Source organism: Calypte anna, chromosome 4B (genome assembly GCF_003957555.1).
Source record: "Calypte anna isolate BGI_N300 chromosome 4B, bCalAnn1_v1.p, whole genome shotgun sequence".
Taxonomy (NCBI): Eukaryota; Metazoa; Chordata; class Aves; order Apodiformes; family Trochilidae; genus Calypte; species Calypte anna.
The window spans coordinates 10,611,555-10,624,956 of NC_044249.1; the positions used below are offsets into that span (position 1 = coordinate 10,611,555).

At 41.6% G+C, this 13,402-nt stretch overlaps 1 protein-coding gene across 2 annotated transcripts in view; it reads right to left on the minus strand.

Annotated features, from left to right (window-relative positions):
- ARHGAP24 (Rho GTPase activating protein 24) overlaps nucleotides 1–13,402 on the minus strand; it is a 143,498-nt gene that overhangs the window by 118,656 nt on the left and 11,440 nt on the right. The window contains exon 2 of one of the 2 annotated variants that reach the window (XM_008501790.2): nucleotides 2,237–2,436. In XM_008501790.2, coding sequence (XP_008500012.2) covers nucleotides 2,237–2,416 — 180 coding nt within the window. In that variant the 5' untranslated portion in view covers nucleotides 2,417–2,436. Of the gene's footprint in view, nucleotides 1–2,236; nucleotides 2,437–13,402 lie in introns of those variants that run through there. The other variant, XM_030450596.1, reaches the window with a different exon arrangement.

Sequence of the window (13,402 nt, forward strand, 5' to 3'; positions counted from 1 at the left end):
TAGTGCCTTATTGATGAATTTTAACTATTCACTGCAGTGGCTGGGGTGAGATGATAAAGCAGCAAACTGTAGTTTTCAACATAAATTTGTCAACTTGTCCCTGAAAGGAGTCTCATTTTTCATACATCACTGTAACCAGCTGGGCACTGAAAAGTTATCAATCATGATCTTCACGAGATTATCTCCAGTTTTATTTGCACATTCAGGTAAGTAATTTTAAGTAAGTAAAAGGCAACCTGAGTTCCAATCCAAATGCATGAGCTACTGAGTCACTCTTTTACAAGTCAGTGTAAATGTAAGAAATAGTAAGAAATTAGTAACACCTGGTAACAAAACACCAGATTTCTGATGTTCATCTCTTGTTTGTTTCTTTGTTTAAGCAGAAAATGCCCCCAGTTTCACAATCTGATAAAACAGCTCAGTACAAGTATTTGCCTGCAAAATGGACAATCCTGTGATGAGAAATGCACAGTATTGTTTAAAGATCGCTTGTTCTTATCTTTAAAAACTATCAAAAACTCAGTAATGAGAAAAAAACCCAACACATTAACCACTTAACAGTGTCTGTAAAACTGCTTCTTGAAGAAGAAGTAGACATTAGCATCCTAAAAGAGTGTATAAGCAAACACATCCGTATGGTCTATTTTACAATGGTATCAAAAAGAGCAAGACAGCATGCTCATCCTTCTTTATATCTGGTTTTAACATTAAATAATTAACAACTAATAAGACTCATCAGGAGAAATTATTTTGCAAGTAGCAAAATGAGATATGAAGTATCTGTACAAGATTTATATTTCAATACAGTACTCAAGAACACAAGAAGTGGGTGGGTTCCTGAATCAAACAACATCCCAAAGCTATGTTTCTTTTACTTGGGAGATACAAGAAAGACATCTTTGCACAATGCTAATTATTCTCTTCATTTGCCTAGCTGGCAAATTTGTGGGAATTAAACACTCACCAGCACCTGCATTTTCTTTGTATTGTGCACAGACAGTGGATTTCCCAGTATTTAAAGAGTGCTATGTCAAGCTATATATATAAAATCTAAAATATTTTTCTATTTCTAGTAATGCCCTTGTTAAATGGAATGTAGTATTTACTTGGACTCATACACAGAGGCTGCAAATTGAGCAGTACCAGGCAGGCAATGCAGAAGACATTGAGAGACCAATCTGTAGTAAAGACTCCATATGAAGCACTGCTTTAGTAAGGACAAAATTGATACAACGATTCAAAGAACAGCTCACACATACAGCTGTCCTGGACATTGCATTTGTATTTTCAGCAGGCCACAAAAAGCCATGAGGAATCCCAATGCTGTAATTTTCTGGGATCCCAAGACAAGCAGTTTAACTGACATATGCTTAGTGTTCTTGCTGTGTTTTGGGTTAGTATGGTGGCAGGGTGCTGGGCACAGGGCTCCTGTGAGAACCTGCTGGAAACACACCCCCACTCCCACTCCCTGGCTCCAGTTCTGGCCCCGTCTCTGGCCTATACTCTGAGATAATTTTAAGGGCAAGCAGCCCTACCAAGGCTGTGGAATAAATATTTGGAAATTTGTACAAGAATCTTCTTTGGGAACAATTACCTCTAGACTGAACTGTTGTCTTAACATGTGCACCATAATACAAGCTATAAAGCTTGGCAAAGTATCATGCCCTGTTCTATACAGTAAGCTTGTTTAAACATGCTTATATATCTCTGAGAACTCCCTGTAAAATTCCACATAAAGACACACCATCAAAAATTTAGTAGGCATAAAAAATATGAGTGGATTTGTATGTTAATGTCTACACAGAGGTAACCACAGATGCCAGAGCTTTTTCTGAAGTCACAAGCATCTTCCCAAGAAGGCACAAAACAAGAATACTCCACACTTGAAACAGCAGGAAAATAAGCAGTGCCTTTTCAAATACAGCTCATTCATCTGCCTCAACCAAGTCGACCTGGCTGATTTTTGTAACTTGAAATTCATGCGCACTTCATTCCCTTTAAAATGCTGCAATGAGAAAACCTGACCTGAAAAAGGTAATTTTAGAAACAAGCCTGACAGGAAACCACACTAAAGGTCAGCATGACTCAGTTTTGCATTCACTGTACTCAAAATCTCACATTGTCCTGAGTCACTGACAGAGACGGGGAGGTTTGGTTCCTTAAACACCTGACAATTCTGCTTGAATTCTCTTCATTTCCCTTCTCACCTCCCATCCTACCTCCCACTTTCACTTACCAAGGGCTTGGTTTCATCTTCATCTTTGAAATAATACAGCTGGTCACTCTTGAGAACAAACCAGCGTGTGTGCCAGGTCTTGACAAACCCTCCTTGCTTCCGCAGCCACCCACACTTAATGGCATTGTGCCACCCTTGGCTCAGCACAGGAGTCTCTGCAGAACCATTGTATTCTTCCATACTGAGACTGGGCAACTCTCCTGTTCAGAAAAAAAAAAAAAAAAAAAAAAAAAAAAAAAAAAAAAAAGAAGAAGAAATGGTAAAATAATCAGATTATTATCCAGGAAGTAACTTACTCCTTTCAACACAGCTGGGAAAGGAACTCCTGACTTCAAAGGTGTGCTAGAAGAGCATTAACTATCTGCCTGCTTGTGCTTAGAAGAGCATTAACTATCTGCCTGCTTATTCCCACTGCAGCACCCCACCACAGCAGAGGAAGTTAGTTGCCTGTAAAAGACAACAGCAATAATGAACTGAATTGCTAAAAGGCAGGCAAGAGGCAAATTATTTGTTCAGGTCCAGGGGAAGATATTTTAACTCGCACTGAGGAAAACATCATCTGTTTCATGAGGTGAGTTTCTGCTGTATTACAAGCAGGAACCAAGTTGCAGTATGTGTTCCAACTAAGGAAAGCAGTTTGCTTCTCACTACCAGATCCCCCCATTTAATACTCCCTGACAGGCTTGAGGCTTTTAGGGAATATTAAAGAAGCCTCTGCTTCTCTAAGGCTTAAAACACCACACCAGACAAGCAGGCTTATTTTGTTTTGGTTTTAATTAAAGTCCATTTAATGGAATGGTGACAGTAAATAAAATAGCCACTTGTCCTCTCATACTAGTAAAACCCTGACGGAAGTGAATGTGTGGCCAGCCATACTTCTTACACACATTTTCCAAATCACAGAGAATTTTGGTGCATCAACTCAAGGCACAAGAAGCATGTCAAAACCAGAGCTGAAGTGTGGAACTGAACTTGATAAAATTTCACATGACTTTTTGGACTTGTTAAAACTATACTTTTTAACCTTCTCTGGATAGCTATGAATCTTCCTGATGGGTTTTGTCCTTACAGTCATGCAATCATGCACTCAACTTTCATGGTCAAAAGGCTCTTCCTGATCTCCTACTAAGTCTAAAGCTCAACAAACTCAGGATTTTGAGCTGCAAGTTCTGATATTTTTAGTTGAAATACAAATCAAACTAAGACCTGCATGTGTCAAATTATGCATACCTAAACAGAATAAAACGTGAGTGTAACCACAAACACACCAGTGAGCAAAATTAATTGTGAAATTTCACTGTCTGTAAGTGTTTGAAGAACAACATGTTTCTTTTCTTCCTAGATTAAGACTGTCAGCCTTGCTTGCCTAGTCAGGAACTTGCACAGCTGTTAGGGCCTGGGAAAGCTGGTTCAATAAGTAATGGTATTTATTGTTATTAAACATCAGGGTGGGAAAAAAAATGTTATAGGCACTGCAGGCAGGAGACATCTCTGAGTAAGAATATCTAGATCAAAGCTTTCTGTTCTGACTTTGGCAAAATAGACTGGTGAGACCAAACCTGGCACTCCTGCTCCAGTACCCTATACCACAGCAGTACTGCTACTGAACACAACAGACATCAGTATTGCAAAGGTATGTGCTCAGCTTATAAAGTAGATTACTGTCATGGCTTAGCAGTTTGGGCAGACCACAAACTCAAGGACAGAATAACTCTCTTTCCCCCTCCCCCCTCCCACACACAAAGGGAAGATAAAAAGGTGATAAATACCAAAGACTTTAAGATACAGATTTATTAACACAGGGGAAAGGTATTAACATAAGGGATAAAGTAACAACGAACACAAATATATACAAAAATATATATATATGTGCAACCCAATAGATATAGGCTCTGATGATCATGTGGTGAGCAGGTGGTAAAGAAGAGCTGGGGACAGCAGCTCAGCCAACAGTAAGCAGAAAGCAAAAAGATGAGGAGGTGTGTGGCTTTCCCGACCTTTATATAGAGTATGGGCAGGAAATGGGAGGGAATAGACCCTCCCTTTGTGTTCCACCCCTCTCAGAGTCAAAAGCCCTCCTTCTTTGCCTCCTGTTCAAACAATGACAATTAGAAATGCAGATACACACCCATTTGATAGACGAGAACATCCCTCTGACAAGTAATAGAAATAACTTCAGATAGTATTACATCGTTGTAAAAAAAACCCCAACAATATTATCGAGAAGAAGTAAATAGATTGATATATTCCACATAGGAAGAGTTTTTCAGCCCTTTTTTCCTTTAGCTCTTCCTACTTCCACTTATCCTCCTCTGGAACAACTTTGCCAGCTGCCATCTCTGCTTTGTATTTACACCTTTCACTTTTAATAACAGCACAGTCTGTTGTCACATCCTTTCTGTGGGCTGAATCCTGGAATCCAACCTCCACGATTAAAACTCTTAGCTGCCCTCTGCCACTGAAGTTAATGGGTCTCAATAGGAGCACAGCGATTTCATTGAAAAGTTCAGATTGCAAGATCTAAACTTAAATCACCTGATATTCTCCTCAGAAAAAGAGAATCTTTCTCCTACCTCTTTCAGGGTTCATCTACAATCACACAACACACTTGTACTGCTGTGTTTGCTTCAGTAAAGTGTCCCTGCAAAACATACAGATGTGTCTAGTTCAGTGAGTTTTTGAAGTGAACCTTGTCTCCTTCCAGTCTGAAGCTGCAAACAGGGATTCAAGTACCACCAGAAAAATTAATAGCTTGCTTTCTCAGTGTCTTGTTCTCAAATGTCTGTACAAACTTGAAGGTGGTCTGGGCTCCTGTAACATTTTTCATTCATTTTGTCCTGTACTAATTAATTATGAATGCAACAAAGCAGTGGCCAAGAGCCTCTGAAACCCCTAAAGCATTAGCCCTGGATTCCAAATCTCCCTCACTTGTTACCCTAGCTCCTTAGGAGGAGGAAGGCAGGCTAAGTGAAATTAGTTTGAATAAGCAATGATCAGATAATCTCCAACAACCAACTTCATCCATACACAGCAGCTTTTATTAAACTGACTTGTACCTTACCTCTGCATACAACCATGTGTGGTGAAAACATGTCAGGAATGAGGACAGACTCACCTATGATATATGAGACCATTCTTGAATTCTCATCATTCAAAAATACTGATCATTTGGAAATCTCTTGGATGCTGCTGTTTTTTGGCTGAGCCAATATAGATGATAAAATCACAGAATCTGCAGAGTTTGGAGGGATAATCAAGTCCAGCTCCTACCCTTTAACAGTCTGCACTTTAACAGTCACACCATGTGCCTAAGAGAACCATCCAAATGCTTCCTGAACTCAGCCAATCTTGGTGCCATAACCACTTCCCTGAGGAGCTTGTTCCACGGCTCAACCGCCCTCTGAGTGAAAAACTTTTCCCTTATATCGAACCTAAACTTTCCCAAGCACATCTTCCATCATTCCCTCAGCTCCTATTGCCAGTAACCAGAGTTAAGAAGTCAGTGCCTGCTCCTCCTCCTTCCCTAGTGAGGAAGCATGAGGTTTCCCCCCAGTCTTCTCCAGGCTGAACAGACCAAGTGCTTTTAGCTGCTCTTCATATGGCTTTCCCTCTAAACCCTTCACCAACCCCATAGCTCTCCTCTGGAGACTCTCCAGTAGCTCTACGTCCTTTTTGTGCCGTGGTGCCCAAAACTACACAAGATGGGGCCACACCAGTACAGAGTGATGTGGGACAATCACCTCCCTCAACCAGGCAGCAATGCTGTGCTTGATGCACCCCGGGGCTCAGCTGGCTCTCCTGGCTGCCAGGGCACACTGTTCATGTTCATATTCAACTTACATCAACCAGAACCCTCAGATCCCTTTCCACAGGGCTGCTCTCCAGCCTCTCATTTCCCAAGAAGCAGCCCTTCCACTCACATCTGTAGAAAGTGATTTAACAAACAGAAAGCATTTTAAGCAGCCAGTAAGTTATTGCAACTGAAAAAAGTGAAGAACACACCTATCAACCATAGGTAATGGGTAATGTTGATGCCCAACTGTAGACAATCAGGGTTCTCAACTTTAGCTACGCAGACCAGCTTATCTCTGTGGCTTGGACCAGACTCAAGACAGGAACAAAGGAAGAGTTTAAATACAGTAGTTATGTGTATCGCTGTACTGTTTAAGACACCAGTCCCCTATTACACTTTGACCACAAACAAGAACCTAAATACTAAGGTCAAAACCAATTAATTATTTAGATGAAAGGCTATTTTAAATTTCATTCCACAAAGTCACATTTCACTGGTGGTGACATCAGTGTACAAACTAAGTATTTGGATTTCAGCTAGGAAAATGTTAATTGATCTACAACTTTTACCACACAAAGAGATGTATCTTAAACTACTTCAGAAGTACTAAAACAAATGAGGTGTGGTAAAGATGACTCCCAAATCCTCACAGGCAAATGTAAGATCTCCTTTAAAGCAGCAGTACCTTTAAATCAGCAGTAAATACTTAGACACACTATGTATGAAACAGTTGTCTTATTATATTTAGTAGTGATCTAATTCTCTTCAGCAGTTAGAATTTCAGCCACTTAACTTGCTTTTGTTAAGAGAAATTGTATTCATTCATGATATTAAATTTATTTGTTGCTCCTTCCTTTTCAGAATCTGACTCCTACAAACCAGACTCAGAATCATAATTCCAGCAGCTGGGTCACTTTCACTAGTTGTTTTTGCAGCTGTTACAATACCAAGATTATTTTTAAAGTTGCAGAAATATCAGGGTGTTGGCAGCAATGCAGAGAACAGTGAGGTGCAAATAGTATGTAAATAACACGTAAATAACACATGACAAAATGTGGAATTACATCAACATATTACAAGTACTGTCATGAGACAAGGCAAAAAGCCATGCATTTTCAAGCACTAGATGAACAAACTCCTCAAACCCATCTTCTGAACAGGAGACAACTTGTACTTTTTGCCAGAGTCAGCTCTACTGACTTGGCCAACCTCCAGTTTAGGTAATGACCAGAAATGAACAAATGCTACACAGTTGATTTCTTTGAGGCTGTCTGTGGGATAAATTCTCCTGGGCTTGTCTGGCCATCAGGAGTGCAAAGTAAACAAAATCAGAAATGTTCCCTTATGTGCTAACTCTGCATCAACATCCCCTGGTCCACAGAACCCATCACCGTCTACCTCTGCTGGCCCAAATCCAAATCTTTTTTTTCTACCATAAGGGCTTCTGCCTCTCACTAGTCTGTCTAGAAAGCCAATAAATGCACTTACATACTCCTTACCAGTGTGGAAGGGCTGTGCCAGTGCTATGCACAGAAAGGAGGGAATTGTTTCTCAGCTTCTACTCACTTGATATTTGAAATATGGAACTGGGCAGCTTTCCCAGATCCCAGCACTTTGCCAGAAAATAGTCATTAAAGCACAGCAAATCCAGTTACAATGAATACTCACAGCATTGCAACTAGATCACCCATTTGGCAAGAAACCTTGAAGGCTTGCAGTTTCTTTGTTTGGTTGGTTTTTTCCTCACTGAAATTTCTCATGGCCAAGATAACACACTTCAAGCATGTAAAACATCATTAGCATTTACTGCCAGCAACCCTTCTTCATCTTTGTTGTTGTTCAGATGCTGTATCACATCCTTTGAAGCCCAATATCAAGCCTGGCACAAAATGGACAAAGATGAGAATCCACTAAAGTGCCTGCACCAGAAACTTACTCCTCCAGCCTGTCACAAGGTCTCATCACCTTGTTCTCCCGAAAAGGCTAGAAATGCAACACTGCCTGGAGATGACTGATCCATGTCAAAAACAATAACAGATAACCAACAAAAGACTGCAATTTTGCAGCAACAAGTGACTTGGTCATTGATGAACATATCTGCCAAATATATGCACACATATATACTGGTACAAAAGTCATAAAAATATTTGTGACGTTATATATATATGCTACACATAGTTCTATATATAGTTAGATTACTTCAATACTTACATGAAGAGATACAATTCACTTCCAAATACTTCCTAATTCTTTGTTTCTTCCTACTTATTTCCCACAAGCTATATAGAGAAGTGCCTGAGTTTAGGGTTGTCAGTATCTTTCAGGTACAGAGCGAGTGCTGCCTCTTACCAGTGAATTTCCTTTTGATTTTTCTTGATGTATTCTAGCTGAGTAACAACTTTGAAAACCATTTAGCATGTGAAAACTTGGCATTTATTTTACTCTTCATATGTCTCAAGATACATAGGCCTTCCTGGGGCCTCTCCACAAGGAAAGCAGAGAACTAGTCATGCAGTGTATGGAGAAGGCTGAGGTACTCAACTTTTTTGCCTCAGTCTTCACCAGCAAGAGCTCTGGTCACACCACTGAAGTTGCAGAAGGCAAAGGCAGGGAAAGGGAGCAGGAAGATCCAACCACTGTAGGTGAAGGGTAGGCTCAACTCCACCTAAAGAACCTGAAACTGCACAAGTCCATGGGACCCAATAAGATTCATCTGCAGCTCCTGAGGGAACTGGCAAATTGAGTTGCAGAGCTGCTTTCCCCCATATTTGAAAAGCTATGGCAGTCTGGTGAAGTACCTGCTGACTGGAAAAGAAGAAACATAACCCCCATTTTCAAAAAGGAAAAAAGGAAGACCCAGGGAACTCCAGGCCAGCCAGCCTCACCTCTGTGCCTGGCAAGATCATGGCGCAGATCCTCCTGAAGGCTCTTCTAAGGCACATGGAAAATGTGGAGGTGGTTGGTGGCAACCAACATGGGGTTGCCAAGGGCAAATAGTGCCTGACAAATTTGGTGGCCTTCTACGATGGGGTAACAACATCAGTGGACAGAGGAAGATTCACCTGGACTTGTGCAAAGCATTTGACACTGTTCTGCATGACATCCTGGTCTCTAAATTGGAAAGACATGGACTTTGATGAACCACTTGGTGGAAAAGTAATTGGCTGAATGCTTGCATTCAAAGTGTAGTTCAAATGGATACCAGTGATGAACGGAGCTCATCAGCAGCTCATACTAGGACTGGTGCTTGTTTAACATCTTTGTTGGAGACATGGACAGTGGAATTGAGTGCACCTTATGCAAGTCTGCTGATGACACCCAACTGTGTGGTGTGGTTGACAGGCTGAAGAGAAGGAATGCCATCCAGAGAGACCTTGACAGGCTTCAGAGGTGGGCTGATGCAACCACATGAAGTTCTACAAGGACAAGTGCAAAGTCCTGCACCTGAGTTGGGGCAATCCCAAACACAAATACAGGTTGGGTGGAGAAAGAATTGAAAACAGCCCTGAGGAGAAGTATTCACGGATGATGTTTGCTGAGAAGCATAACACGAGCCAGCAATGTGTGCTTGCAGCCCAGAAAGCCAACCAGATTTGGCTTTCAGATTCTGGGCTGAATCAAAAGAAGCACAGACAGCAGGTTGAGGGAGAGGATTCTCTTCCTCTACTCTACTTTCATGAGACCTCACCTGGAGTACTGTGTGCAGCTCTGGAGCCCCCAACTCAGGAAGGACATAGAGGTGTTGGAGCGAGTCCAGCGGCAACGATGATCAGAGGGCTGGAGCACCTCTCCTATGAAGATAGGCTAAGAAAGCTGGGGTTGTTCAGCCTGGAGAAGAGAAGGCTCCAGGGAGACCTTATTACATTCTTCCAGTACTTGAAGGGGGCCAAGAGGAAAGCTGGGAAGAGGCTTTTTACAAGGATGTATGTGACAGGACAAGGGGCAATGGTTTTAAGCTGGCAGAGGGTAGATTTAGATTTGGAGGAGACTGAGGGGTGACCTCATTAATACGTAAGGGGTGAGTACCAGGAGGATGGAGCCAGGCTCTTCTCAGTGATGTCCAATGACAGGACAAGGGGCAACAGGTACAAGATGGAGCATAGGAGGTTCCACATAAATATAAGGAAAAACTTTTTCACTGTGAGGGTGACAGAGCACTGGCCCAGTCTTCCCGGGAGGTTGTGGAGTCTTCCCTGGATACATTAAAAACACTCCTGGACATGTTCCTGTGTGGCCTGCTGTAGATGACCCTGCTCTGGCAGGGGGTTGGACTTGATCTTTTGAGATCTTTTCAAACCCCTACCTTTCTGTGATTTAGGATATACATTAGGAAGAAAATTCTTTAGTATGAGGGTGGTGACACTGGAACAGGTTGCTCAGAGAGGTTTTGGATTCCTCATCCCTGGAAGTGTTCAAGGTGTCCTGCTTTGAGACAACCAAGACAATAAAACTGCCTGGGACACCACCAGCAGCTGCCAGCATGATTATGTGGCAGTGAGAATGGGGAGCACCTGTGCCTATGGGGAGGACAAGATGGGTTAGGAAACCCAGGTGGACCAATCACAGTTTTCCTTCCCAAGGTGCTCAACACAAAATGGCTTCCAAGAGAGCCCTCTGAGGGTTTCTCTGGTTGGGGTATTGGCTGTTTGTGTGCATCTTTTCCTCATTTCCTTAGTGGTGAAGAACAATATTCACTGAGACAGGTCACATTCTGTCTTCCCAAGTAGGACCAGTTTGGTTGCTCTAAGACTGCTGCAGACTGTCATTAGGATCCTGGACTTGGGCACCCTCATCTGCTGCCAAGTCCAGTGTGGGACTGTTCTGGTTAGGAAGTATTTACCAGCTGAGCAGGACAAAGTCCATATTTACATATTTTATACACATTTGTAATTCACTATTACTACTTTACTAAACCTACCCAATTTTATTTTCCAACCTAAAAGCCTCTCTCTCTTATTCCCTTTTCCATTTTCCCCTGGGAGGTTAGTGGGGGAATAACAGAGAGCATCTGTCATCTACCTGTTGTCTAAAACTGTGGCACAAGGCCAGGCTGGATGGAGCTTTGAGCAATTTGGTCTAGTGGAAGGTGTCCCTGTCCATGCAGGGGTTTGGAACAATATGATTTTTAAGGTCCCTTCCCACCCAAACCATTCTATGATTCCAAGACACTTAAATATCTACTATAACACATGCATGCATTTATGAGCAATTGCTGCAGTAAGAAAAAAATCACTTATTTCTTACCATCATTGCGCTTCAAATCATCTGTTGTGTCAACAGGGTATCGCACGTGGAAGGAAAAAACTATGTCAGAGATAAAGGACAGAGCTCATTAACAGTATAAAATAAAGAGCAAACCAGCAAGACCGATTTTTTTTTATTATTAAGTCATTTTACAGTAAGGAGAATTTGAGCTTTATGTAAGTCACTATCTGCAGAGCAGAATATCAGCACAACCAAGGCAAAGAAGTTTGTCACCTACATCCAGAGGGCTTTACTATTTCACATTACTGTAGTCAAAGCAACACAAAAACCTCACCATCCTCCTCCAAAAACTAGGGGGACTCTACATGGACATCATTGTTCTGCACTGTTGTTTTCTTGATTTTTCTTTCTCTCCCCATTTAACTGGCCGTGATTTCCCAAGCCTACAGCTACTGCCTTGGACAAGTACACCTTGAAACATGAATCCCACAAAGAGACTTCTCTAGTTTGTGTGTGGAAAAAAAAAACAACAAAAAAAGCCTTCATTGTTGGCACTTCACTTTTTACAAACCCAAACATGCAGAATTTACTTCAGTGTTGTTCATGTTACCACATTTTTACTGAGTTCATCCCCTTACAGCATGAAGTCACAGGGAGTATGCATAGACCTGGATCTGGGTCATCTCTGTAACACTGTAGCTTTCCAGTAATGTTATATTAAACAAAGCATGTTTCTTCCTTACTAACACAGGCCTCCTTTTCTTCACACCTATACTTGGAAAACTTGGTGCTTAATCCTGAAATGTTTTCAGCAGTAGTCCTGAGAACAATGTCAGCTTGCCACAGAATGGCAGAGGTTGGACGGGACCTCTGCAGACAATCCAGTCCAACCTTCAGGTTCACATAGAGCAGGCTACACGTGAATGCAGCCAAGTGAGCTTTGAATATCTCCACAGAAGGAAACTCTAAAAGCTCTCTGAGCAGCCTGTCCCAGTGCACTGTCACCTTCAAAGTAAGGATGTTTTTCTTCGTATTCAGATAGAGCTCCCTGTGTTACACCTGCTTCCCCTTGTCCTGCCACTGGGCACCACTGGAAAGAGTCTGGCCCCATCCTCCTGACAACCAACTTCTACATATTACTAAGTACAGTTGAGCTGCTCTCTCAGCCTTTTCTTCAGGCTGAACAGACCCAGGTCTCTTTGTGACGATGTAAGTTACTAATCACACTTCCTTAGAAAATTTTCTGACTTTAACAAATCAACATGTAAATAATCATGTTAGGGTAACTCTCAAATTCAGTTTCTTGGGGAGTTGGCAAAAGCCACTAGTCCTCATGTGACACATCAAGATCTGTGAAGGCCAAGTTACATGATATTACACTCTTAATGTCAAGACTTAATGTCTGTGTAAAATACCTACTAGTTTGTTCAGGTGCCGATACACTGTTATCCCAACCCCCAAGTTACCGCCACTTCACTTCCCTCCCTCCAAGTTACATCCTCAGTCACGACTAAATAAAAATCATTCCCATTTGCAGCACATCACCAGAAGTAGTAAGTTGCAAGACAGGAACAAGTAAAGACAGTCATCTGGATGTTACAGATACAAGTTAACAGCAGACAATTAACAGTCATGGACTTGCTAAACAAGCATAGTTTGAGGATTAGGATCACCAGGCTATTGCAAATTAAATTGGACCTGCTCCCTGTCATGCCCACCTGTCCACATCAATACCACAGTGACAGCTGCCTGTTTTTCACATTCTTGGAAGAGAAACTGAAATACACAAAGGCATGGCCCTCTGAAATCTCTCAGTAGCACTGCTTGTGTCTTTTTCCAGATTTTCCCGTCACTGTAGTAGCATGGGGGAAAATTTTTTTTTTTTTTTTCTTGGGTCCATTCAGTATTTGGTGTAACAGCACAGACTAGAAATCACTCCCTTTTCTAGGTGCTTCCATCGGGTATTGTACTGTAATTTATCATTGCTTACTGGACAACTAAGTAAGGAGCAAAATACATACTGCATAGTCTTAGAGATACTAACTATAATATGTCTTTTCGACTAAGATACAAGTAAAAAATAGTAAAACTCACGTTTCACAGCCTTCTTGTTCGTACTGGGAGATGAAGAGCTTCAAAGCAGTGTCCCAGGAGTGACGCCATTAAAT